Source organism: Rhineura floridana, chromosome 8 (genome assembly GCF_030035675.1).
Source record: "Rhineura floridana isolate rRhiFlo1 chromosome 8, rRhiFlo1.hap2, whole genome shotgun sequence".
Taxonomy (NCBI): domain Eukaryota; kingdom Metazoa; phylum Chordata; class Lepidosauria; order Squamata; family Rhineuridae; genus Rhineura; species Rhineura floridana.
Window position 1 is genome coordinate 66,019,013 of NC_084487.1, and position 26,440 is coordinate 66,045,452.

The following is a 26,440-nucleotide window of genomic DNA, read 5'->3' on the forward strand; positions in this document are numbered from 1 at the left end:
TCCCACCGCTACTGCCACCACATGTGACGCCCTTCCCTGGCTCTCCCTGTCAGGTTTCTACCTGCTCATGGCTACTGCCTGTCACTAGGCACCACCAGGGACTCCACCAGTCCGGACTGTCCTTTTTTATGGTTTCTCTCTCCGCTCTAGCATAGACCTCACCAGATCCCCCTGCTAGGCAGCACCACCAGTCACGTCCTATAACCAGTATCCCCAGAGACTCTGCCTGAGTCTCTCTCAATCAGGTTACCTCTGTGACTGCGTGCTTAAGCTGTCCCCAACCCCCTTGTATCACTGCAGATAACTCATAACTCAGGGTTGCTCTAGATACTTATGAATGTTATAATCTCCTCTTCACCGCTGCCACCATTTGTTACTGTTTCCCTTCAGCCTTGGTCATTACCTTACCCTCCCTTCTGGTCTGTGAAACCCCAGCCAAGGATCAGGCCTTTGGTAAACCAAATATAGTTTTTATTAAATAACAGAGATAACAAGATTACTTTTCTAATGGTACTTAAGCATATGGTTTCATCTATTTCTGTGATACTTGACTTATCATGAACTAGAACTCCCACTCTCTCTTTCTCCACACGCTCCTGACATCCACCTCCAAACACCACCAAACACTTCTCAAAGAACTCTAAAATCCACCAACGTCCACCCAGATTCACCACAGATTCTCCACCCCAGATTCAACTGTCATTCTTCCATTTATACTCCCAGCCATTCAAACACTCAGCCAATCATCCAGTATTCTACTGCTCATTTACTCCCCCCTCCTCTTTCATTCCACTTACCATGTATCTTCTATACAAACAGCACTTACCATATATACATTAATACAGGAACATCACAAATTGCTTGTGTGTGGTATATTGTGCTGCTAAGGCTACTGCTTCGCAGAATGGAATGGTTCCTCATCATAACATTCCTGGTCCCAGCCAAACTAATAATTTGTTTCCCGCCCCTTCACACTCAGCTCTCAGTCAGTCGGATCTTTACACACCTTCCCAATAACGATATTCATATCAATTTAAACACAAATTGTATCAATGTGACTGGGTTGTTGGGAGAATAAATGCTACCATGGTGTAGTGTAGTGGTGGGTGGATGGGTGTTTGGGTGCCCCTGGGTGGGACTAGTGGTTAGAAAGAGTGGGACCAGAGAGAGCAGGGTTGATTTTCTCACTGGTCCTTGAAGGTCATGGTTCATGTATACATAACAGTAATTAGGGAGTAGATGCACTGCTGCACAGAATGGCAGGCAGTGACATGATTCTTCAGAATATATTGCCATGTGATGTAATTTTGAAAGTTGAAAGAGTGAAAAAACACACCACAGAGCAACATTAACATTTGTAGCAGCAGGGTGCAAAGGTAAAACAGTCCCAAATCAAAATAAGAATATTTTGACCATTTTCCTTGAGAAAGAGTGAAATGAACTGAGTTGGTCTGGGATCTGGGAAATTAGCTCCCAATAAGTCAAAACTCAACAGTTATTAATTGAAGCCACTTTTTAATTACTGCTCCCTCCCACCAGGCAAACAAATCTTGCAGGGTGGTTGTGAATAAAAATAATAATTAAATTACTTTGAAAATAAATGTGATGGCCAGTGTGGTGTATTGTGGGGGAGGATTATTGCTTACAGAATTGTCTGTGTCTCTGTGGGCATCCTGATCCTGGTCCCTCACCAGCCAAGTTAACAACAAGCCAAAACTTGTTCCCCTCCCCTCCCTTCCCTCTTCACACTCAGCTCTCAGTCAGTGCTTCACGCATCTTTTCTTCTTTGGAAAGCACATCAGATAGCAGTGGCCACATCTGCATGGAAAAAAAGTTTTTTTAACACGAATAAGAAAAGGCGATATATCAGAAAGTTAAGAGATAATTTTTCGTAAGGCAAATCAAATTGGTGTGTGGATAATGTAGTTTGTGTAGTAGAAAGCAGTCTTCAAGTTTGCTTAAATTGAGAAGCATTCTAATAATTATTACATGTAGCTTGTCAATGAGGATATAATGGTGATGATGATCAACTCCCTTCCCCCATGCACAATCAAACCAGGATAAAAATAAGAAGTTGTAAACCTAGATATTTCAAAATAAAATTAATTTGTTTAAAGAACACTGAACTGTTTGTAACAAAAATATTTTTTGTAATTATTGGGTGACAAATACTTTATTAAAAATGACCAGTTACAGCACTTATTCTTTACAAAAACAGGGGACTTTTTCCCCATAACATACAAAATTGTTCATGTAATGGTGTTTTTTTTTTCATTTAAAGTGTAGTGAAATAGGAAAATGATAGCATATGTGAAACATACATGCCCCAGTAAGCAGTTGTGCTGCTGCATTTTGCACCAGCTGCAGCTTCTAGAACAACTTCAAGGGCAGACCCACATAGAGCGCATTACAGTAATCCAACCTGGAGGCTACCAGTGCATGGACAACAGTGATCAGTTCCACTTTGTTCAGTAGTACATGTGTTGAGGACTATAGCGTAAGTGTGCTTTCCTTCTGCTTGAAATTATGAATTAAATTTAATGAAGAAATCTCAAGCATTTTTTTGTACTGTATAATGCTATACTTCTGTTCTGTTCAGGAGCTATAAACTGCAGTGTATCCAAGGCTGTTGTCTCCGTTTTGGGAAAACTGAAACTGAAGATAATATTAAGGAGTTGTCATCATTCAAGATCACCCAAGTGACATTTTTGTTGGCTTTGCCAGCAGTATGGGTTATTAAAATGGGGAGCAACAGTCCATGCCTCTTGGTCACCTCCCCATTCCCTATTTTATACTTTAAATGTTTCTAAGGGCAGTCTTCTTGACTCTTGTGCAAATTAAACAGAGAAAATTGGCGATAATCTTTTCTAGCAAGCAGAGATAAGCAATGCACTGACTAGTATTTCATAATTCAGCTAGGTGTCCAACTGGAAGGCAGAAGGAATCTGTCTCCTGATTCAATAGTTTTCATCCAGTTCGGATAGTGAGTGTTTTGATCCATTTCTTTTGTGGCAACAGCTGTTCACCAGCTGCTGTTGGAGGTAAACTCAGATACCACTTTATTTTTAAACTTTTGTTTACTAAATGAACATTCTCTCCATACACCTCACCCAGCACTAAAAGACCTCAGATTCCTGAACTGCTGATGCACTATATGGTTTTGTCTGTTCTCACTTTCACGTAACTTTTGAAATCCTATATACTAAAAACCATCCAAAAAGTAAAATAAAGGAGTGGAAGGTTAGTTAGAAAGAAGTTGTTGCAGTTTTATATGTATGGCAAAAAATGCAAAGAGCAGGAGGAAGCAGAAAGAAGTTGAGGTGTAGGATGTGGGGGAAATGGAATGTTAGAGAAGTACCACCAAGAAGATTAGGTCTGTAGGCAAGATATCCGGTGCTCAGGAAACCATCCTCCTTGCTTTCAGAAATGTCATGTAACCTTTGCATAAGAACATAAGATGAGCCCTGCTGGATCAGGCCAAAGACCCATCTAGTCCAGCATCCTGATGTTATAGTGGCCAACCAAATGCTTATTGGAAGCCCACAAGCAGGACCTCAGTGCAAGAGCACTTTCCCCACTTGTGATTCCCAAAACCTGGTGTTCAGACACATACTCTGAAACTTCTAATTTGTGCAATCTTTCACTATTCCAAAATAGATCTTTTCTGCTTCTATTTCTTATTTTTTTCTATGGTAAACTGTTGGACAGAATTAATGTATAGTATCTCTTAATTCTATGGAAGGGCTAAAGAGGTGATGGGAAGTGCATCCTTTTGCTGCAGGGCTAGTGCAAACTCCTAAGCAAAGAAAGTTGCCAAGAGAAGAGAATTACTGGGTAAACAGAGTGGAGAATGCAACTTTCCCTGATGAATGCTGAGGGTATGCCATGCCTGCATGTGATGCAGTGCCTACAAATGTGGTTCTTCTAAATGTAAGTTGAGGGTTTCAGATCAGCTTTGTATTTAACAACTTACCTGGTAGTCATAGGCAATCAGGAATTCCATGCAAGTAAATGAGCAAGGATGGATTGCTCTGCCATACTTCCATCAGCCTACTTGGTTTCCTTGCTAACCACAGAAGAAGGAAAGCCATTTGCTCCATGACTAGCGCATGAACGTAGGCTACTCTTGGCATACTAATATGCGTGTGCAACTTTGATGGTCTTCTTTACAAGGTTGATTTCAAATACATTGGTGGTATTAAATACTAGTCCTACTCAGAGTAGAAAGACCCATTGAAGTTAATAGACATGACTAACTTAGGTTCATAAATTCAGTGGGTCTGCTCTGAGTAGGAATTATTTAAATTTTTGCTTTGGGTGGTAATATCAGGACATTAAAATACTCTCTCTGTGTGTGTGTCCCACTTTCCATGTAAAACTTTCTCTCGCCTTAAAGGTTAGAATTGCCTCCATCAAAACTAGTTAGAAGTTAGATTGTCAGGCACGAGGCAGAGAGCCTTTTCAGTTGTGGCTCCCAGACTTTGGAATTCCCTGCCCTAAGAAGCACGCTTTGCTCCCTCCCTGATGGTCTTCCAGAAACTTGTAAAAACTATTTTGTTCTGGAGAGCCTTTGGTTGGGACTGATGGGTCAGCCTGATACTGTTTTAAGTTTTTTACCTTTTATTTTTATCTTTTAAGTTCTTTTATTCTCACCTTCTTATATGTGTATGCACATATATACATGTTTTATGTTTGTATGTGTATGCATAATGCATTTTATGTATTTTAATAGTATTTTATACATTTTAATTTACTGTAATTTTTAATATTTTATTGTGTATTTTATTATATATGTGTGTGATTTTATTGTAGCCGCCCTGAGTGCCCTATTGTAGGGTAAGAGGGCGGGATAGAAATATTTTAAATAAAATAAAATAAACTACCTGACCCTTAAGATTATCTACTAAGACCTTACTTATGTCTTCCCATTGTTAAGAAGTTCAACAAGTATGCATGAGGGACAGATCCTTTTCTAGTGTGATGGTGCTGCAATGAAATGCCCTAGTAAAGGAAACCTGCCTGGTCTCATCTCTGCTTGCCTTTTAGTGAACAGATAAGGTTTGACTCTTTCAGTTGGGTACAGTGTCTTACATGTTGACTGCTGCTGTTTTATTTCAGTTGTTTCTTGTGCTTTTGGTTTGATTTGAAAATTGTTAGTTGTGTGCATAATTTAAATTGTTAAGTGTGTGTGCGTGCACGCTTTGAAAATAAATTATGTATAAAGGGGATGCAGGACTTGAAGGAATGCTGGCTGAATTATATATAACCCATTACATTAACCTGGTTTTCAACAACTAGAAATTAAGTCATGACTGTCATATAGCTGTGGAATGCTAGATGAATGGCTCCTTTACTTTAATATTGGAGTCTAGAGCATAATTCTGTACATCTGTATTCAAAAGTAATTCCCATTGAATGTTATCCAGCATTGCATGAGCAGAAAGAAAACTTCACACAAGAAATATTTCCCTCCCCTCCCCCCTGCAGCTCCTAGTATCACCCAAAGAGGGGGGAGTTGATTGAAATTAAACAGGATAATCCTATGCAGGTAGAGCACAAGAATCCTCTAACAAATTTTGGTAGATCTACCACCACTGTTGGAGAGCCGGTGTGGTGCAGTGGTTAGAGTGCTGGACTATGACCTGGGAGACCAGGGTTTGAATCCCCACACAGCCATGAAGCTCCCTGGGTGGCCTTGGGCCAGTCACTGCCTCTCAGCCTCAGAGGAAGGCAATGGTAAACCTGCTTTGAATACCGCTTACCATGAAAACCCTATTCATAGGGTCGCCATAAGTCAGAATCGACTTGAAGGCAGTCCATTTACATTTAACACCACTGTTATAGCCTAGTACAATTCAGCCCCCAGTGACTTGAAAGCCCCCCCCCCCAGAAGCTGGGAAGGGACTTTGGGGTCTTCAGGGAAGGAAAAGCGTGAGCAGAACGAGCTTGCATTCTGCTCACACAACATTGGATATTGCCCATTGAGTTCAATGGTATTTAATCCCAGGTTAGTGGGTACAGGATTTCAGCCAGAAATTAAAACTGAGGAGTCCACTGTACTATTGCAACTTGGGTTGAAAAGTGCCTCCTATTCAATGGTAACTAGAACTGCGTCGACTTAATAGTTTTTGCTACTTGCTATAAACTGACAAAGTCTGCATACACAAATATATTTAATATTTCAAGCCATTCAAAAATGTTTTCAAAATAACTGTTTAATTGGAAAATCAGAATTAAAATGGAAAAGAAAATTTACTGTATAGGTCCATGGTTGGTGGCTTTATAGTGATTGTTTTTTTTTAAAAAAACCATTTTTTCAGTTAATATATACTTTTATAAGGTTTTGACACATTGTTCTTCATTCCTTCAAACAGTCAATGTAATTTTATTTTTCTGGAACATGTGTTTTAAAGCAATGTTAAGAATTCTTAATACAATGTGTTAAGTATTCAGACATTCTAGTTTTCAAGTGGTGAAGGTAATGATAACAAACAATGAGCATAATGATAACAAAACTGAATGCACTGTGGGTATAAGGGGGGGAGCTTATGTCACAAGCCACATGTTCCATTCCCACCCTTCCTATTCTTTTTGCCTTCGTGGTTTGTTACATGACTAGATATCTGGGTCATTGGACATTTTTGTCCTCCCTCCCAATTTTAGAAGAAGCTTCTTTGTGGAATGTTGAGAATGAAGCCATGCTTTATTTTCTTGTCATCATTAACTCTTGCTGGGAGAACATTGTCCTTGTCAACAACTGCTTTGCCACAAAGAGAAAAGGTTGGAGACAGGGCAGCAGGAGAAGAATGAATTCTCACTAGTTCCAAATTTATTGTTGTAATGATGCCTGGATTTTGGCAAGTTGAGGCCTTGTCTTCAGCATCTCTGCTCATCTAGTCTAGTAGTTAGCTGCCATGTAACACTGTGTTTTCCTTCTTAGAACTTCCAAATGAAAATATTATTATGGCATTTCAGTTTGTGCCAGGTGGGAAAAACATAGCAATGGAATGCTTTATTTCCACCATGAATTTGGTCATCACAATGCTTTGTTCATCATACCAAGATTAGTTTAATAAATGAAAATCTTATAATAGAATCAGTATACCAGATTGTGTGTCACCTTGATAGGGTATCAGTTTTACTCATAATCCTAAACCTGAAAAGAATTACTGGGAAAAATCCAGATTCAAGGAATAATACGCCAGATGTTAACTGTCCAATAGAATTAGCCTAGCCTCACTCCAGGCTCACACACTCTCCCCCATCCTTCTCCAGCATGACTTCCTGTGTTGTCCAAACATGGAAAACTGGTCATCTTAACTATGGTCAGTGAAAATGAGCCAACTTCAGACCATAGTTTATAAAGCTGGCTTGTTTTCACCAACCATAATCAAGGTTCTTCATAGTTTAGGTTTCAGATGACATGCTAAACTGTGGTTAATCTGAAATGGAAGCTTCAGATATTCTCCGCATGGCCACACTGGAAGAGAGGGGGAGAACGTGTGAACCCCTGTGTGTGTATTAGGCCTTTTCTCCTAACATTAAAGCAGAGCTTTAATTGTGTTTCCAGATGTTTTGGACTACAATACCCACCAGCCCTAACCAGCATAGCCAATGGCAATGGATGATGGAAATTCTAGTCCAAAATATCTGGAGGGCATTGTGTTGGCTATCTCTGCACTAACCCATGTTTAGCATTATATCCGAACATAGTCAAAACCATGCAAGTTTATCATATATCAATGGCCTTCATGTAATATCCTAGTAAACTGCAGTCTGCTTCTTAGATAAGCTGAAATAAAAAAGAGCAAGCAGTGTAATTGCACCATGCATCTTAAGACCATTTTCTGCATTACCAGAAAAGTATTTTTTTTATTTGCAACTTTTTCCAAACTAAAACATAAATGGATTATGGGAGAGGGAGGGGGTGGAGGGGTAGCAAAACTCTTTATATTGGCCTTTCCTTGCTTAAATTTTCACACCTCCCTGGGAAATGCCACAACACTCCTAATCCCTACAGATAAAAGCATGATCCCAATTTGGGTGAAGGTTCTTTTATCTAAAATTGTCCTTGCTTCTCAAAATGTTCGTACCTCTATAAAATCTGTTCCAGTTACATATAGCTATTTTGGTTCTTTATAAGATATATAAATATATATATATATATATAAAATTATATATATATGAAAACAGTTGTTTTCTCTGCCAAATTTATTTTTACTAGAAATCAACCTAGGAAAATGCTCAGAGACCTAAAGTATGAAAAACAATTTTAAAAGTAATAATTTCTGTTGAAGTCTTCAGCGCTTCTAGTTTAAGGTGTTGCAAAGATTAATAGCTGAGCTGTCACATCTATTGTAGCAAAAGTCTGTTTAGCTAAATCAGTGTTAGCTTCCATTTAAGGAAGAATGTCTGCTAGACCATTGGTATTTACTCACTGCGCCTGTGAAAACATTCCTTTTCACCCTCAGATCCTCATTCAGCTGTCTGTTGTCTAAGGGACATTATTACAGGCTTTACCATGCAGTTGGAAAAATTAACTACACATTTTAATACTGTGGACAGTAGCATCTGAATTCCACCTTATTCCCCTCCATGTTGAATTTAGTGACTGCAATGCTGTTGTGATTTTTAAAAGCTTTCTGCATAAACCACAAATTTTTGCAAATGTGTGCTGCAAATGCTTGAATAAACAAAATAGTCTTCATATTGAATCAGACTCCACAGTTTAATTCATCCTGACTTGTTTAGGAAAAGATTAACCCCTTAAACTTCAATCTATGTTGAAAACAATCTTAATTTTAGGATGTAGAGCAGATGGAAGCTCCATATTTGTAATAATCTTCTCTTAAAACTGTGTTATCTTGGCATTTTGCCAGAAATATGAGATGTGCAATCAAGGAAAATAGCAAGTGTGTTAATTCTGGTTACATGTGATTTTTATGGACACCACCTTGCTCTCTTCTTCTACCAAAGCAGCATCAACTTGCCTCAAGCCAAGAATATAGCATGGTAATACTTTCTATAATTTTGGCTGCACATGATCAGTAGGGTGGAAACCAAACAAAATCCCTTGCAGAGTGCAAAAGAAATAATAATTCAGGCAAGAAAACAAACTTGTGCCTGCTGGTTTACAAATAAAAAGAAGCTAGTTCATAACTAATGCTACAACTAGTTATATAGTAGCTACTTTGTAACACCTAACTTCATAATGTCCTGCCTTGAACAAAAAACTCAAGGGCAGAGTTAAACTAAGTAGGCTGCAGTCTGAGCGGGGAGGCAAAAGCCTGCCTCTTGCCACCAACCCAAGAAGTGGCTTACACTACTCTAGAAATCATAGAATCATAGAGTTGAAAGGAGCCTATAAGGCCATCAAGTCCAACTCCCTGCTCCACACAGGAATCCAAATTAAAGCATTCCCGACAGGTGCCTGTCCAGCTGCCTCTTGAATGCCTCCAGTGTTGGGGAGCCCACTACCTCCCTAGGTAATTGGTTCCATTGTTGTACCTCTCTAACTGGACGTTTTTCCTGATGTTCAGTTGAAATCTGGCTTCCTGTAACTTGAGACCATTATTCTATATCCTGCATTCTGAGATGACCGGGAAGAGATCCTGGCCCTCCTCTATGTGGCAACCTTTCCAGTACTTGAAGAGTGCTATCATATCTTCCCTCAGTCTTCTCTTCTCAAGGCTAAATATGTCCAGTTCTTTCAGTCTCTCCTCATAGGGCTTTGTTTCCAGTCCCCTCATTGCCCTTCTCTGAACCCGCTCCAGTTTGTCTGCATCCTTCTTAAAGTGTGTTGTCCAGAACTGGACGCAGTACTCAAGATGAGGCCTAACCAGTGATGAATAGAGGGGAACCAATACTTCATGCGATTTGGAAACTACTTCTGTTAGTTAATGCAACCTAAAATAGCATTTGCCTTTTTACATTACACTGTTGGCTCATGTTCAGCTTGTGATCAACAACAATCCCAAGATCCTTCTCTCATGTAGTATTGCAGAGCCAAGTATTCCCCATCTTTTAACTGTGCATTTGGTTTCTTTTTCCTAAGTGTAGAACTTTGCACTTATCCCTGTTCAATTTCATTCTGTTGTTTTCAGCCCAATGCTCCAGCCTATCAGGATCACTTTGAATTTTGTTTCTGTCTTCCAGGGTATTAGCTATCCCAATTTTGTATCATCTACAAATTTGATAAGCATTCCCAGCACCTCCAATAAAAATGTTGAAGAGCACTGGACCCAGGACTGAGCCCTGTGGTATCCTGCTCATTACTTCCCCCCAGTTTGAGAAGGAACTATTGATAAGCACTCTTTGAGTATGATTCTCTAGCCAATTGTGGATCCACCTGATAGTTGTTCCATCCAACCCACATTTAGCTAGTTTACTAATCAGAATATCATGTGGCAGTTTGTCAAAAGCTTTGCTGAAGTCAAGAAGTTATGTCCACAGCATCCTCACAGTCTACCAGGGAGATTACCTGATGAAAAAATGAGAGATTAGTCTGGCAGGATTTGTTCTTGATAAATCCATGTCAATCACTGCATTATTTTCAAGGTGCTTACAGACTGACCACTTTATAATTGCTCCAGAATTTTCCCAGGGATTGATGTCCGGCTGACTGGTCTGTAGTTCCCAAGTTACTCCTTTTTGCCCTTTTTGAAGATAGGGACAACACTGGCCGTCTTCCAATCATCCAGCACGTCACCCATCCTCCATGATTTCGCAAAGATAACAGAGAGTGATTTTGACAGTGGTTCTTCAGCCAGTTCCTTCATTACTCTAGGATGCAGTTCATCAGGCACTGAAGATTTGAACTTGTTCAAAATGATTAGGTATTCCTTGACCATTTGTCTATCAGTTTCAAGCTGCAATCCTGCCCCTTCAACTTTATGTTTCCCAAGAAGGTCGTAGACCCTCTTTGGGAGAAGACTGAGCCAAAGTAGGAACTGAACACTTCTGCCTTTGCCATTTGTTATCATTTTGCCATCCTCATTGAGTAGCTATACCACCATTTCTTTTCTCTGTCTTTTACTATGGATGTACCTGAATAAAGTTTTTTGTTGCTTTTGGCATCTCTCACTAACCTCAGCTCATTCTCAGCTTTAGCCTTCCTGACGCCATCCCTGCAATGCCATCCTTCCTGTCTATACTCTTTCTTTGTGGTCTGGCCTTCCTTCTGCCTTCTGTATGTGTCCTTTTTTGTTTTCAGGTCATCTCTAAGGTTTCTGTGAAGCCACATTGGCTTCTTCTGCTGTCTTCCTTTTTTTCTTGATGGAATTGTTTGCCATTGTGCCTTTAGACCAAACATAATTGTTCTTGCATCATCGCACCATAATATCAAGTAGGTGAAAGTTTCTTAAGTGTCCCATGTGCAAGCCGTGCTTACGATTACAAGTCCAAATAATGCAATAAATCTCTATTCCATAAAAATGTGTGCCCTGTCTGTGCAAAGTTAGAAAGACTTGGAACTGGGAACAAATAAAATGCATATTGATCTAAACACAGAAGATTCCCTATAGGCCAAGGATCTTTTAGCCTGAGATCCTTGCATTCCCTGGTCCTCCACTGAAATCGGACAGTTCCATTTCACCAAAAACGTTAAATGTATGCTCTGTGTACTACTAGAAGCATGAGTCAAAGGTTATTGTCAAACTTTCCAAGAAATCTAACATACTGGCTAATTTTAAAAATTCTATTGGTGTTGTTTTTTTTGTGGTAGCATAAAGACTAAATGTTGAGGTTGCCTTGAGTGATGGCAGATCCCCCCATTGTTATCACTTCCTGAAGTATTACACAGTCAGTTCCCCAGTGTCAATGTCCTTTTAAGCTAAGAAAGAGAATCTTGAGAGTACCATAACGCTCTTTTTTTGCCTAGGAAAAAGTGCCATGAAGGGTATCCTACTTTATTTCCTTACAGATGGCTGGTGGGTGAGAGAGAGAGGCTGCATCAACCCTTTTCAGGTGAAGAAGGAATGATATGGGGGAATGAACAGTAGAAAAGAGGTGAAGGGGGAGAGCTAAGTAAGCAAATGGGCTGTCAGCCACTGATTGCAAGGCTGTGTTGGTATGTCGGAAGTAAAGCAGCTGTTGAGGAATGTTAGTAATGTGAGGAATGCTTGCAATGGGAAAGTGGCTAATTATCACTTGAAAGGTTGCAAAGGTTTTGAACTTCTTTCTCTTCCAAGTCACATTGTGTGGCCCTTGTTTAGTTTGTTAGTTTATAGTCTTGTGGAAAGCATCTAAAAAGCTGGAATAAAAGGACCCCAAACGGCAATAATGATTAGACTGCTCAGACATGAACAACTCTGCCGAAGGAAATTCCAAGGAATAAAATTTATCTTAGATGGATTTTGTTAAGCAAAGAATCAAACAGGTCTCTGTACTGAGGGTCACATGGGTCAGGCTCAAAACTTTTCAAATTCTAATTGAAGTGTGTGGATTTTGATAAAGTGGTGATGTCCTGTCAGCTGAACGTATACAGTAATAAAAAGGATTGTATAATAGATGGTATTAAATTTTTGTTAATAAAAGGCTTTCTGCTCCTGTAGTTTTCTGAATATTTTTACCTTCAGTTTCTCCCAAGGGATAGGTGTAATCAGTTTTTAATGTCACTGATTGGGAACTGGATTCTTTGAGATATGTGTCTTTTTCACTCTGATCATTCAGCTGCTTTTTTCTTTTCTTTTTTGGTTCTAGTTTCCAGGAGGTTTAGAAGGAAGTATGATTACTGTAATCTCGAGCGTTTATTGAAATGCTAAATAATTTAATCAGTTCTCTATATTAAGCTCAGATGTATAACTATCTTTTTTAATATAGGGTTGTATCAGAGTCCACACAGTCGGAATTGTTTGTTAACATGCCATTGAATCCAGCAGTTTTTTAAAAATACAGAACCACAGGAAAGTAATTCCAGCAGTGCATGTGTGTATACTCATTTTTAGAAAAATGTTGCAAAAAACCTGAGAAAATAATGAAATTCAAGGAAAAGTTAACACTCTAAATGAATGTAATGTGTAATTTGCCCTTTAAATCCTGGATGCTCTGAAACATTCAAAGGCATTATACCCCTGAATTTCCATGAAGAAGTTCAGCCATAAAAGAAAAGTATGATTTCCCAGTATGAGAACAAGCTGCAGCCAGCCTTGTGCTTGCACATTTCACTCTTGTGCAACCTCTTTCAAGCACCACAGAAGGACATCAACATCCCTCTAGATGTTATTTATTATTTAATTAATTAATTTATATCCCGCCCTTTCTCCCAGTAGGAGCCCAGAGCAGCAAGCAAAAACACTAAAAACACTATACAACATCATAAAATATATTAAAACAAAACATCTTTAAAAATATATTAAAACATGTTCTTTAAAAAAAATCTTTTTTAAAAAAAGCTTTAGAAACATCTTAAAAAACAATTCGAAGACAGACGCAGACCAGGATAATGTCTCTGTTTAAAAGGCTTGTTGAAAGAAGAAGGTCTTCAGTAGGCATCAAAAAGATAACAGCAATGGCACCTATCTAATATTTATGGGGAGGGAATTCCACAGGGTAGGTGCCACCACACTAAAGGTCCGCTTCCTATGTTGTGCAGAATGGACCTCCTGATAAGATGGTATCTGCAGGAGGCCCTCACCTGCAGAGTGTAGTGATCGACTGGGTGTATAAGGGATAAGCCAATCTTTCAGGTAGGCTGATCCCAAGCTGTATAAGGCTTTGTACACCAAAACCAGAACCATGAACTTTGCCCGGTAGCTAATGGACAGATGTTGAACTACAGCTCCCATCATCCCTGAGCATTGGCCATGCTGGCTGGGGTTTATAGTTGTTGGAGTTCAACAATGTCTGGAGGGCACAATCAAGGGCCAGATGGGTACTAGCACCCAAGGGCTCTTCTTGAAGTTGGTTAGGTGCTTCTGGGGTTGGCCCTGAGGGCAATTCCCTGTCCCACTCTGAATGTTCAACCTCAACCCCTGGAAAAAAAGTCTGACCCGAGGGTCCTGACAGAAGCACTCCCTCATACCAGGAAACCATGGTTTCCCATTATATCTGAATCATGCCCATGTGGTTCAAAACCTCTGAAATGGAATCCAGAGTCTTTAGTTTTGTATGATAGAGTAGTGGTATTGATAATGATGAGTCATGGCTCGCCTGAACAAAGTATCTATGCTAGATGGTACTTAGGGCTGATGGATTAGTTCTTACTACTGCTTCTCCCCCCCCCCTTTCAGTAATCAACAGTACCTCTCCTGGAGGTCTTTCACCATATGCAGGTGGCTCAGAGAGTCTAACACTAATTGCACTTTCCAGTAATCTAGGATTCTCCCTCTGTGATGTTTCCCTTCAGTGTTGCTGTCTTGGGTACAAGGTTTGTGTGGTGTGATGTTTCCCATCACCCCATCTTTTTGCCACCTCTTGGTTCAAGTGATATTTGATAGCTGAAGTTACCAGTGACCACAATGCCATAAGATCTCAGAAACAGATTTAATTGTAGTTATCAGTTTTGTGACCTTGGTGTTGGTGTACAAAGAACAAAGAATTGCCCTATAGAATCCAGGGGGAAGCTCCTTAATCTTAAAACAGCTTTCCTATTGCAGGTTAGATCATACCAATGCTGGCTGATTGTTCATATAAGGCACCTGGCTGCCTGAAAGATATTGCTTTTGTTATTTGTAAACACTATCAGGAAGAACTATGTGGACAAAAGTCATTGCAAGTATTTGGGATGGAGTAGAAGCAACCACAAAGGTGTGAGCAACATATAGTCTGTCCCTGTTTACCAAGGATTGTTTTTCTTCTTAGCTTTTTTAGGATTTGTACCTCTTGGTGAAATATTTCGGGATGTCTTTTAAAAAACCTAGTTTTCATAAAACTAGTTTCCTTTTCTTATAATCGCGTTCTCCAGTAAGTAAGGCAGTTATTAGGGGTGAGTGGTAACCAGCCAGTACATATAATGTATACATGGGTTTCTTAGTTGACAACAGAGATAGTCATATGAGCACAGTTATGCATTTAGTGAATACAGGGGATGGTGGATCACATACTAGGATCAGGTCTCCAGTGTCCATGCATTCAGCATTAGTGTGAAAGCATTAGTGCATTATGGCTCTTTCATATGAGAACACTGGCTAATCAGGGTCCTATTTATAGATAATCTTTTGACTGTACATATCTGTACACATCAGCCCCATTTAACACAAAGCTGCAACACGAGGGGACTGAGGAAGACTTGCCCTGGGGGAGTTCCCAGTAGATAGAGCAGGTGACCCTGCTGAAGCCCTTGTCACGCTTTGGAACAGCAAGGAGCATCATTGCCCCCGAGTGCCCTCTCTGGCACTGTGGAGCCCGGCTTGCACCTTGGTACACCAGTGAGCTAAGGGCAATGAAACAGGCTGGACAACGGCTAGAGTGCAAGTTGTGAAAGATGTGCTGTGAGGCTGATCGGGCACGAGTAAAACATCATAACCGTGCCTACTGTGTGGCAGTGAGGGCGGCGAAGAAGGCCCACTTCTCTGCCTCCATCGCATCCTCAAGTAGCCATCCTTTGGAGCTTTTCCATACTGTCAGGGGTCTGTTAACATCAACTCCAGGAAATGGAGTCTTAGACCCTTTGGAGGCCCACTGTGAATTGTTTGCAAGGCACTTTGAGGGTAAAGTTGCTCGCCTCCATAGCAGTCTTGATGCCCCATCCACATCTACTGTAGTCCCCAATGAGGTGTCCAGTGCAATGTCTGCTGCAACTTCTTGGGAACAGTTTCAGTTGATGCGGCCTGATGACGTGGACAAGGTGCTTGCAATGATGCGGCCAGCAACATGTCCTCTCGACCCTTGCCCTTCTTGGCTTATTAAAGCTTGCTGAGGGGGTTTGACTGAGTGGATCCAGGGTGTGGTCAATACATCATTGCGAGTGGTTCCAACCACCTTGAAAGAGGCGGTGATTCAACCACTCCTGAAAAAGGCCACCCTGGACCCATTGGTTTGTGACAACTACCGACCAGTTGCAAATACCCCCTTCTTAGGGAAGGTGATTGAGAGGATTGTGGCGCAGCAACTGCAAGCACTCTTGGATGAAACAGATTATCTTGACCCATTCCAGTCTGGGTTCAGGCCTGGTTATGGGACTGAATTGGCCTTGGTCGCCCTGATGGATGACCTTTGTCGGGAGAAGGACAGGGGGAGTGCAACCCTGTTGTTCTTACTTGCTCTCTCAGTGGCTTTTGACAGCATTGACCATGATATCCTTCTGGGCCGACTTGGGTATTGGAGGCACTGTTTTACTGTGGGTCCGATCCTATCTCCAGGGTCGTTCTTAGAGAATAGCATTGGGTGACTATCTTTCGGTCCCCTGGCAGCTGTGCTGTGGGGTGCCGCAGGGTACCATCTTGTCCCCCATGCTGTTTAACATCTATATGAAGTCCTTGGGAGCAGTCATCAGGAGCTTTGGGGTGAGGTGTCAGCAGTATGCTGATGATACCCAGCCCTATTTCTCTGTAACATCTGAATCGGGAGAGGCCGTGCAAGCCCTGGACCACTTCCTGGACTCGGTGGTGGGCTGGATGAGGGCCAGTAAACTGAGTCCGAATCCTAGCAAGATGGAGGCGCTGTGGGTTGGTGGTTCCCAAGTTCAGATAATTGGTCAGTTGCCTGCTTTGGATGGGGTCATACTCCCTTTGAAAGAGCAGGTCTGTAGCCTGGGGATGCTCCTGGATCCATCTTTGTCAGTAGAGGTCCAGGTGACCTCAGTGGCTAGGAGTGCCTTTTACCAGCTTCTTCTGGTGAGACAGCTGTGGCTGTTTCTGGACCAGGATAGCCTGACCACTGTTGTCCACGCACTGGTAGCCTCTAGGCTGGATTACTGTAATGTGCTCTATGTGGGGCTGCCCTTGAGGTTGATCTGGAAGCTGCAGCTGGTGAAAAATGCGGTGGCGAGACTGCTCAGTGGAGCAGGGTATCACCAACATGTCACCCCACTGCTGAAAGAATTGTACTGGCTGCCCATTTGCTACCGGGCCAAGTTCAAGGTTCTAGTTTTGGTCTGCAAAGCCCTATACAGCTCGGGACCAGGATACCTGAAAGACTGTCGTACCCCTTATATGCCCAGTTGATCACTGCGTTCTGCAGGTGAGGGCCTCCTGCAGATATCATCTTATCAGGAGGTCTGTTCTGCATAATATAGGAAACGGACCTTTAGTGTGGTGGCACCTACCCTGTGGAATTCCCTCCCTTTGAATATTAGGCAGGCGCCATCTCATCTTGTCTGCGCCTTTTGAAGACTTTCCTCTTTCAACAAGCCTTTTAAGTTGAGACCTATTCCAGTCTGCATCTGTGTCAGAATTGTTTAGTATGTTTTTAATAATGTTTTTAACCCTTTTTAAGGTTTTTATAAAAAAATGTTTTTAATGCTGTTTTGTTTTAATGTATTTTAAGATCTGTTTTGATGATGTTTTAAAGAGTTTTAGTGCTTTGTTTGCTGCCCTGGGCTCCTGCTGGGAGGAAGGGCGGGATACAGATTAAATAAATAAATAAAATAAATAAATAACACTAATGCCAAATGTTCAGGGAGAGGCGAGTCAGTGGAAGCATTGATGCCAGGGCTAGCATGCATGTTACAACTCCTCCCTCATATATTCAGTGCATATGTCTGTCTGTGCTGGTGGGCAGGCTATCTGAGCAGCCCTGAATTCTGACATTGACTCCCCTGGTCTTAAAGTGATGCTGGACCTAAGAGAACACCTGATCTGGTAGTGTTGGATTAAAATCTTGCATCAAAAACACTCTAGCCTATACATTTTCACTTTCTTACCTTGCTTGATAATTGCAATTGCATCTAGTGATCTGCTCTATAAGTTCCTGCCTACATTCTGTAGCTGAAAGATTCCTCAAAATTCACTTGGAAATAATTAGTAGCTAACTCAGAAGCCATCTTCACCTAATTGCCTTGGCCTTATCTGCTGGTTTATACACAAAATAAAATCACAGGCATCCTCACTGCTAAATATGTTTAAAACAGTTCATGATTAATATATGCCACGTGAGATAATATCAATGATAGCAACTGTAAGACATTTGGATGCACGGGGTGGGACTGATATGATCCCACTATGCAATGAAAACATGTGGTGAGGTCATGAGGCTGCGTGGGCTAGCTCTGTTTTCCAATTCATTGGGCAGCCACGAACCCACCTTTCACACATTTGGAGCATGTGAAGAGGCTCCAGGTTTGTAGAGCTCTTTTACACAAAGGAGGACCTTGATTGGGTCAGGGTTTCTTTCTTTGGATGGGGGAACATTGGTATATGTGTGGAATCCCTTTACATGCTGGCTCCCATCCACAACCCCAAAGAAAACCACATATTTTCTTTCAATGCACACTGGAACTAACCTGGAATTTCTGCTACCTTGTTCTGACACTGTAGTCTGGGGTCCCCAACATGGTGCTCATGGACACCACAGCATCCTCAGATCCTCCCTTTGGTGTCCACCAAGGCCCCCCTACCTCTCCCAAATTTTAAAAATTTAAGTGTTATAGCTTGGGTTTGCCTTTTTTGTCTATTATTTGTTTTAGGATGTATGAGTGGGTGTTTTTCCTATTTGAGGGGAGGATTCTACTGTGTGGTGTAATTTGACCTAGCTACTGCTCTGCCTACCAATGTATGCCCTGTGTGCTTCCTTTTTTTAAAAACAGCTTGATTCCTGCAAAGGTCAAGGTTAGTTGATGTAACAAAAAATCACAGACCTCATGAATTTCAAAGACTTTTGCTCTTAGTTTTTCTGCCAAAGTAGCAACGTTTGCTCTTAGTTTTTCTGCCAAAGCTACTGCCAAAGTAGCTTTATCTTGAGACTGTTTCACAATCTGAAAACATTTTTCCTATGAAGCTTTTCAGGGTGATTATTTTAAAAACTGTGTAGAGAATCTCACTGTTTCAGGGTACATTAACATATGTTCCCTGCACAATCTTTCCTTACTTGAGAAGCCTAATGTGAAGTTAGTGTTTCTTCTTGAAGAAATCTGGCTTTCAAAGACCTGAGGACCAGGTCTAAATTCCTGATTCTGGAATGTCTCTTTGTCCATCAAGCTTCATGACAATCCAGCCAATGCCTAGAGAAAAGCATAGGTCTGCAGCAACCTGTGGATTATGTGTAACTGTGTTTCTCTTTCAAGTTACCTTGACCTAATTTTTGAAAATTTGCATATTTTGAAAACAAGCATATTTTATACTTTTCACTTTTCTTAAACTACTGAGTTTTGCAACTATGGATAATTACTTCCAACATCAGAGCTCAACAGACAGAAAGCTTTCATATTTTCATGAATGAAGTGTTAACTGAGACAAAAACAAGTACTTTTTTTTAAGCCACTGAATAAAACTTATGGTCTTTTCATAAAGATAATACATGATAAAACATAACTATATAATGACCTGTGTTTGTTTTAAAGAAGCTTATTGCAGCATATCCATTTATTTTTCTTTCTTTCTGCCCAATTTAACTAAAACCATAAAGTCTCAGAATTCAGAGTCTTACCTAAAATAAATCTTTCTTTAGAACAGCTTCTTCATCTCCCTTGAGTTTATATTGTGTAAGGTATGTTTTAACTAGCATCCAAAGGTATAACTTTTCAGGAAAGTTGAAGTCGGGTGGGGTATCACCTTTGATCCTTCAGGTTATATACAAAGTTTTCTTATCTCAAAAACACAGTACAGGGACTAAAAACAAAAGCTGCTTCTTATTTTTCATTGCTGTCCCTGCCCTTTCTCAGTAGCTGCATCAACCTGTTCATAGCAGTTGAAGATCTGTATACTCATTTTCATAATCAAAATCATCTTGCATAATCAATGGAAATAATTCCTCTGGGTGAAGACTGTTCATTCAGACCTTGCTAAGAAGTTCCAGCTTCTGAAAAATTTGTTTGCTGAAAAATACACTTGGGAAGAAAATGCCAATTTAGATGAAATTTCCCTAAATGGCCAGCAGTACGATGGTTTCACTTGGCATCAGACATGCCATGAAGGATGGACCCTGAAACGTTGACGATTTATGAGGAATCAGATCAATGGTCCATCTTATGCAGGATTTTCTATGCTGACTGGCAGCAGTTCTTCAAGGACTCCAGCATGGTGATGCTTTTCCAGCGCTGCTACTAGAAGATGCCAGGGATTGAACCTGGAATCTCTTACGCTGTCCTGCCCAGAGTCCGAGAGACGAGATGGAGACAAGACTGGTGGAATTAATTCTTGTTTTATTAGAGTAACGGTTACACTGAAAGAGTTGGGGCTCAACATATGCATGCTAAGGTATTGGTACTCTGGGAATGGAAGAAATCCAGGGATCATAGAGCAATGAAGGAGACTGACTTGCCCTGTGTGGTGGGAGAAAGGGGTATTGCTAGAAACTAGATCAATAGAATAACTGGAAAGTGACATGAAGGACCTGAGTCCAGGTTGAGTTAGGGAAGGGTGATACCTCTGATGGGTGGACACAGTTTCAGAAAGCCCCAGCAACTGTGGGCATATTCACTTTTGCTTGGAAGGATGGGAGTGAAATAATTTGCTGAATTGTGCGCAATTGGAATGACTGTGTGCGTCTGCCGTTGAAAGAGAATGAGACTATGAGAGTGAAGGAAGTTGTTGCAATTCTGTTTATTTTCCTTCAAAAGTGCCTTGGTGTAGGCATGCTTTCTCCTCCCTGCCAATCATTCTCTTCTCACCAATTATCTGGGGAGAGAACATAGTTGTTCCTTTGCCAACCCGTGCTTCCATCCAGTCATGCCTCATTCCATCTGCAGTGGGAGGAAGAGGTGCTTACAGCCAGACTGTGAGGCATGTGTTGAGGTTTCTAGAGCTCTGTCGGAATAGAAGGTGGTTCTCCCAGGGTGAGGAGCATCTCTGTTCCTACAGATGGTGGGTTGTATCCATTGAAGTCATCCAGTTGGCACAAGGACTTCCACCTGTGCAGTGGAACCTCCTCTCTCCCTGAGCCCCCCCAACTCTTCTGGAGGGATGGGGAAACCCCAGAGCAGACTGGGGGAGGGTGAGAGGAGAGGGAGAGAAAGTCCAGTTGCACAGGTGAAAGCCCTTGTGCTAACAGAATGACTTTGCTGGATACAAATACAACCCTCTCTCTCTCCCTCCCTCCCCCCTCTCTCTCTCTCTCGTGTGTGTGTGTGAGAGAGAGAGAGAGAGAGAGAGAATAATTATGAAAATAATCCTTTGAAGAAATCTTGTTCATCATAAGCATATTATATTTCCCGAGACTGGATGAAACACATGGGCAACATAGTCTGGGTATTTCCAGCAGTTACTTTCTCACTATGAGGAAGATGCTTGACTTCCCAAAAATATTTTCTCTCACGCTCCCCCGATTGTAAAATTTGCCCACTGATAATTTACTTTGCCATTCTTTGCATATTCTCTTTTTTCTCTTTTTAAAGTACCAATAGTGGTGTTCTGCTCTTGAAGCACATCATGAGGAGTTTGGTTTACTAGTTACCTGTAGGGGGAAGGTGAATGGCCAGTCATCTGCAGGCTGGATTTGGGCTACAAACCACAGATCTCCACCCCCACCCAAAGTTTCAGTATGAAAACTAAATTATCAATCTGAGCTTTCAGTTGTTCTTCTGAATTTTCCACCTGTTTTGCATCCTTTTACAGTTTCAGATTTTTTTTTAAAAAAATGCTGTTGAAAAATGTAAGAGCATTACAAAGCATTACCGTCTCCTCACTTGAACAATTGTCTTTTGTTTTTAAACTGGTATCATATGAACAATATATGAAGCTGCCTCAAGTAGAGTCTAGATCAGCCTTTCCCACCCAGTGTGCCTCTAGATGTTGTTGGACCACAATTCCCATCAGCCTCAGCCAGCATTGTCAATGGTCAGGAAGATGGGAGTTGTGGTCCAACAACATCTGGAGGTACACTGGTTGGGAAAGGCTGGTCTAGATTGTCAGCCTATCTAGACCAAATGTAATATATCCCACTATCTTCTGTTTAATTAAGGTGTGGGGAACCTATGGACCTTCAGATGTTGTTGAACTACAACTCCCATCACCTGACTGTTAGCCATGGTGGCTGTGGCTGATGGGAGTTCAACAACATCTGGAGGATCAAAAGTTCCCCATCCCTGATTTCACTAAAGAAATATTTGACTATCTTGACAACAAATGCATACCTTGTATGTATTTCTTTGAACTGTCATGCAAGCAAAATAAAATCCCAAACCATAACCATTAATGCGTTTCATTTTTAGAGCTTGGACGAATATGATGATGATGAAGCAGGACAAAAGGAACGTAAAAGGGAAGATTCAATCACACAACAGAATACAGTGCAGAATGAATCAGCCAGTGCAGACCCAAGTGTCTCATATATATTACAGGTGAGGAGTGTTAACACTGTTTTCTCTACACTTCAAGAAATTCAACATGCTACTACTTCTGCTATCTGTAAGAATTGTGTAAACATGCTTGCAAAACTTCGTATCTCAGCATAGTCAGTGCTTGACCAAATAAGTAGCTGCTAGTGCTTAACTTTATTTTAATGTTCATTTTAATACTTAACATAAATATACATGGGTTTCTGTTTAAACAATCTATAGTAGTGGTACTGTACTAATACCACTGTCACACATGCACCCCCAGAGGCCTTCCCTGGTACTCACAAGATCTCCTCTTTGGTCCTCTTGTTGCTGAAATAATAGGCTTGAAAAAAGCATTCTGTTGTCACCAATAGCATCTGTTGTGGTATGTCCTTGGTTATTAGTCTGATAGTCAAATGATGTATTATTAAGATGCCAAGCTTTAATTGACAGGTTAATCAACTAAAACTTTATTCCGTCATGCCCAATGCTAAATAGCAAGGGCAAGTTTTAAAAGGTAGGATTGAGAGTTAAGGGCATGTTGTTTCGTTTCTTGAAGCTCCAGTGTGGCCATTGTAATATTTAGTGATAAGGAAAATATTAAAGATGTCCTTTTCTTCAGATAAAAGGTGGCAATGTTTTCTTATAATGTAATTGATCTCACACTTCTTTAGTATCCCTGTTAACATTCTTCCATACTGTTGCTTGAAACCTAAGACGAATAATGGAAGGAAGTTCATGAAAGGAATTTTTTCTTCTGACTTCTGCAGCCATGTGCAACCCCATCCCCCAGTAAACAATACTGGATGTGTTGCTGGGGAGAATTGCCTGATATTGGGTGTAGGATCACCTGATTTTGATCAGTTCCCTCTCCCCTGACACTACATCCCACATTGTTTAGGAGAGCCCCTCAACTGTCTAGAGGCTTCTCAGTGGGTGCAGACCGCTGCAAGGGAGAGAAGAGGACAGGGCATTTTCTGTACAATTTTCCATTCATTTATGTGAGGATACAAGCCTATTAAATCTACACAAAATTAGATATAGGTTTTGTTTTGTTTTTAATGTAGAACAGTTCTGCAGTTTTAAGTAGCTCATTTGCTCCAGTCTTACTATAAAGCTTTTTAATTTGGATATATAAAGCATACTGTGTTTTCTCTTGCAATTTTATTCACAGTTGCTCATCCTTTTTTTTAAAAAAGGATTGGATGCCACTTATCCATGACCATTTTCCATTTGGGGCTCTCTTGGTGATATTAGCATAATGGCCTTTTAAAAACAGGCATATGGTTGTGCTAACTGCATTCCTAAATGATTTCCTGTGGGTAGCTCTGTCAGCCAATAGCATCACACTGAAACACAGAAGGGGGCAGCACTAGTAAAGTTTGTGTGCTTATTTGCAGTTTGCTCTAACAGTGCATTTCTATCTTTATCATAGTTGCTGTAGTCTGGACTTAGGCACCTCATTTATTTGAGCACTTAATCAGTTTGTGGGATGTTTGACATGAGATACACATTGAGAAGCTTATCTTGGGAGTCAACAGTTTGAAAACTGGAATGGACCTTACTAGTCATCAGCACAGACTTTCAAACAAAGTTGCAGCTTGAGTGAGAATTAGGGGGAAAAACAGGCTGTGCATTCAGGACTGAAAGAAACAACAACCCTGGTATGGTGGAATGTTAATTTCATCTCATTCACAATGAATCATTAACATAAAAGATCATGTTTTGGAGGATTATTTTCTATGTATTTGGGGTTTGTCAAAGATTCTGCACAATCTCATCTTCACGATCTGGAAAGCTATTAGAGGCCTCCTGTTTTAATTCAGGCTGGGCTGTAGAAAAATAGCTGAAGAGGTGACAGTATTATTGTGAAATGTACCCATGAAATATCTCTATTTTTTTCCTAGTTGTACTCTGCTACATGATTCCATAGGGCCCTCAGGGTGACTGACAACAAATCAAGCGCAAAAACAGTCCAGTGATGAAGCCATTAAAAACAACATTGCTAACCAATAGTAATATAAATGAAACAGCCTAAAAGCAGCACTAAAGTATACCCTTTTACATTTCCCCCCATAGTTGGCATATAATTAATAACAAACTTCAACCCAAGTTCCCACATTTCTATCAAAATATATATTTTTAACTTTTGTTTTTAACAGAGCTGGCAGACTTCTCTGGAGAGAAAGTTCCATGCCACTGGCACCATCAGGGAGAAGACCTCAACCTTCATCCATTCACCTTTATTTCATACAAAAAAGGGATATAGAACCAAGCCTTCTCTGCCAATCTTAATGTAAAGGGGGGGTCCATGCAGGAGAAGGCTCCCCTCAAAGTAGCCTCAACCCAAGCTGCTTACAGTTTCATCCAGCACTTTGAATTGTGCTGAGACAAGCTGAGAGTCACTGCATTTCTTTTAGCTTGGGGTAATGTCTTTCCTTCAGCCCACTATCTAACCTGCTAGTTAAGCATGCTGCTTACATTTTGAAGTTTCTTGCTATGCTGCTCTGCAAAGAATGTGTTGCAATAATCCAGTCTACTACCAAGGTGCATATACAGTGGCCAAACCATCCTTCTCCAGAAGACACATGAAAGGCTGATATAAGGCAATCATATCCACAAAGTATATTCACTAATAGGCAGAAAACGTTGCGGTTTAATAACGTACCTATAGCTCACAGATATTTGCTAGATAGTGCTGGAGGACATTCCTCAGTAGGGATGACTCCTCCTACTGGTCGTGACAGGCAGGGTCTCTAAGCTTCTTTGTAGCCTCTCCTGTGGGAGGAGTCGTCCCTCTCTCCAGACCGGCCCTGCCTGCGGTCAGTGAAGGTCTGGAGTTAATCTCTCTTCTCTATTTAGAGCTTCTTTCTTTTGTTTTCTGCTTCCAGCTCTTAGTATTTTTCTTATGCTAATCTTCTCCTCTCCTTACGTTTGTTCTATTTCCTGCCTGTTTCCTTCCCCTCCCCTACCTTCACTCCATGGGGGCTCGGGTTTGTGAGGCTCGACTGAACCCGGCTGGGTTCACAGGCATCGGAAAGGAGGCTGAAGAAGTACGGAGCGCGGCGGAGCGCGGCTAGCTGCAGCGTACCAGCAGAGCAGCAGCCGCACAGACGGGGGTCTCTCATCTTGCTCCGCGGAACCGCGTTTCTGCAACCCTCGCGTTCAGCGGGATCGCGGCTCCTGGCTCCCCCCCTTCGCCAAAGGCTTGCCTCGTCGCGGGAGAATGTCCCAGCAGGGGGTTGAGCGGCGCCCACTAATGAGGCTCGCCTGTAAAGTGATTCCCGCGCTTTTCTCTCAGCGTCGGAGTCAAGGCCGCCATATTATGGCCTCACCCGCCTCCTCTCCGCCTTCCCGCCAAGAGCTCCGCCACATGGGGGAGGCAAGGGACCTAGAGGACTCACAGCAATCAGTCTTCTCTCCGTCCCAGAGCGTAGACAGCGGGGGGATGAATCTCCTAGATGAAGGTATGGATGTTTCCCCCCTCCCCCACTCGCAGTTTCCCAAATTTATGACCTGGGTTAAAGAGCTCATTGCTTCTGAAGTCAGTGGCTCTATCTCACACGCACGTAAAAGTAAGAAGTGCAAACATTCCAGGAAGCGCTCCCACAGGGGAAAGCAGAGGCGCTTATCCCCCTCCACAGGTTACAGCAGGGAGGACAGGCATGGCAGCTCACCTTTAAGACACAGCCACTCCAGGTCCTCTTCCCTTTCCAATCAAGACATGAGGCGGGGGGGCTCGCCCCCACCCTCCTACATTTTACACAGTGAGCCAGCTAAGGATGCACCCAGGGGTGACAAGGAGCACCTGAGTCATAGCGCATTGGGGGGGTAGCAAGGCGTTCCTCCCCACAGACTCATGCAGGTCCCTCATCCTCAATGGTTTGGGATCAGCAGGCACAGGCACAGTCGCCCAGGCAGGCTCCTGTGCCACAGGTGGTACTATCAGATTCTGAAGAACTACTTGAGCAGGACAGGGAAGAGGGGGAGCTTTCTGGTGAGGAAATAGAAGTCACCCAGATGCAACCCAGACTCTTTGCTCCAGAGGTTTTTCAGCCGCTCCTTTCCAAGGCCCGCAGAGTGCTACAA

At 41.6% G+C, this 26,440-nt stretch overlaps 1 protein-coding gene across 1 annotated transcript in view; it reads left to right on the forward strand.

The window, feature by feature from the left end:
* Positions 1–26,440, forward strand: part of PAWR (pro-apoptotic WT1 regulator) — a 120,061-nt gene that overhangs the window by 48,415 nt on the left and 45,206 nt on the right. Inside the window, exon 3 of the mRNA XM_061639657.1 lies at positions 22,244–22,372. Within this exon, the coding sequence (XP_061495641.1) occupies positions 22,244–22,372 (129 nt within the window). The remainder of the gene's footprint in view (positions 1–22,243; positions 22,373–26,440) is intronic.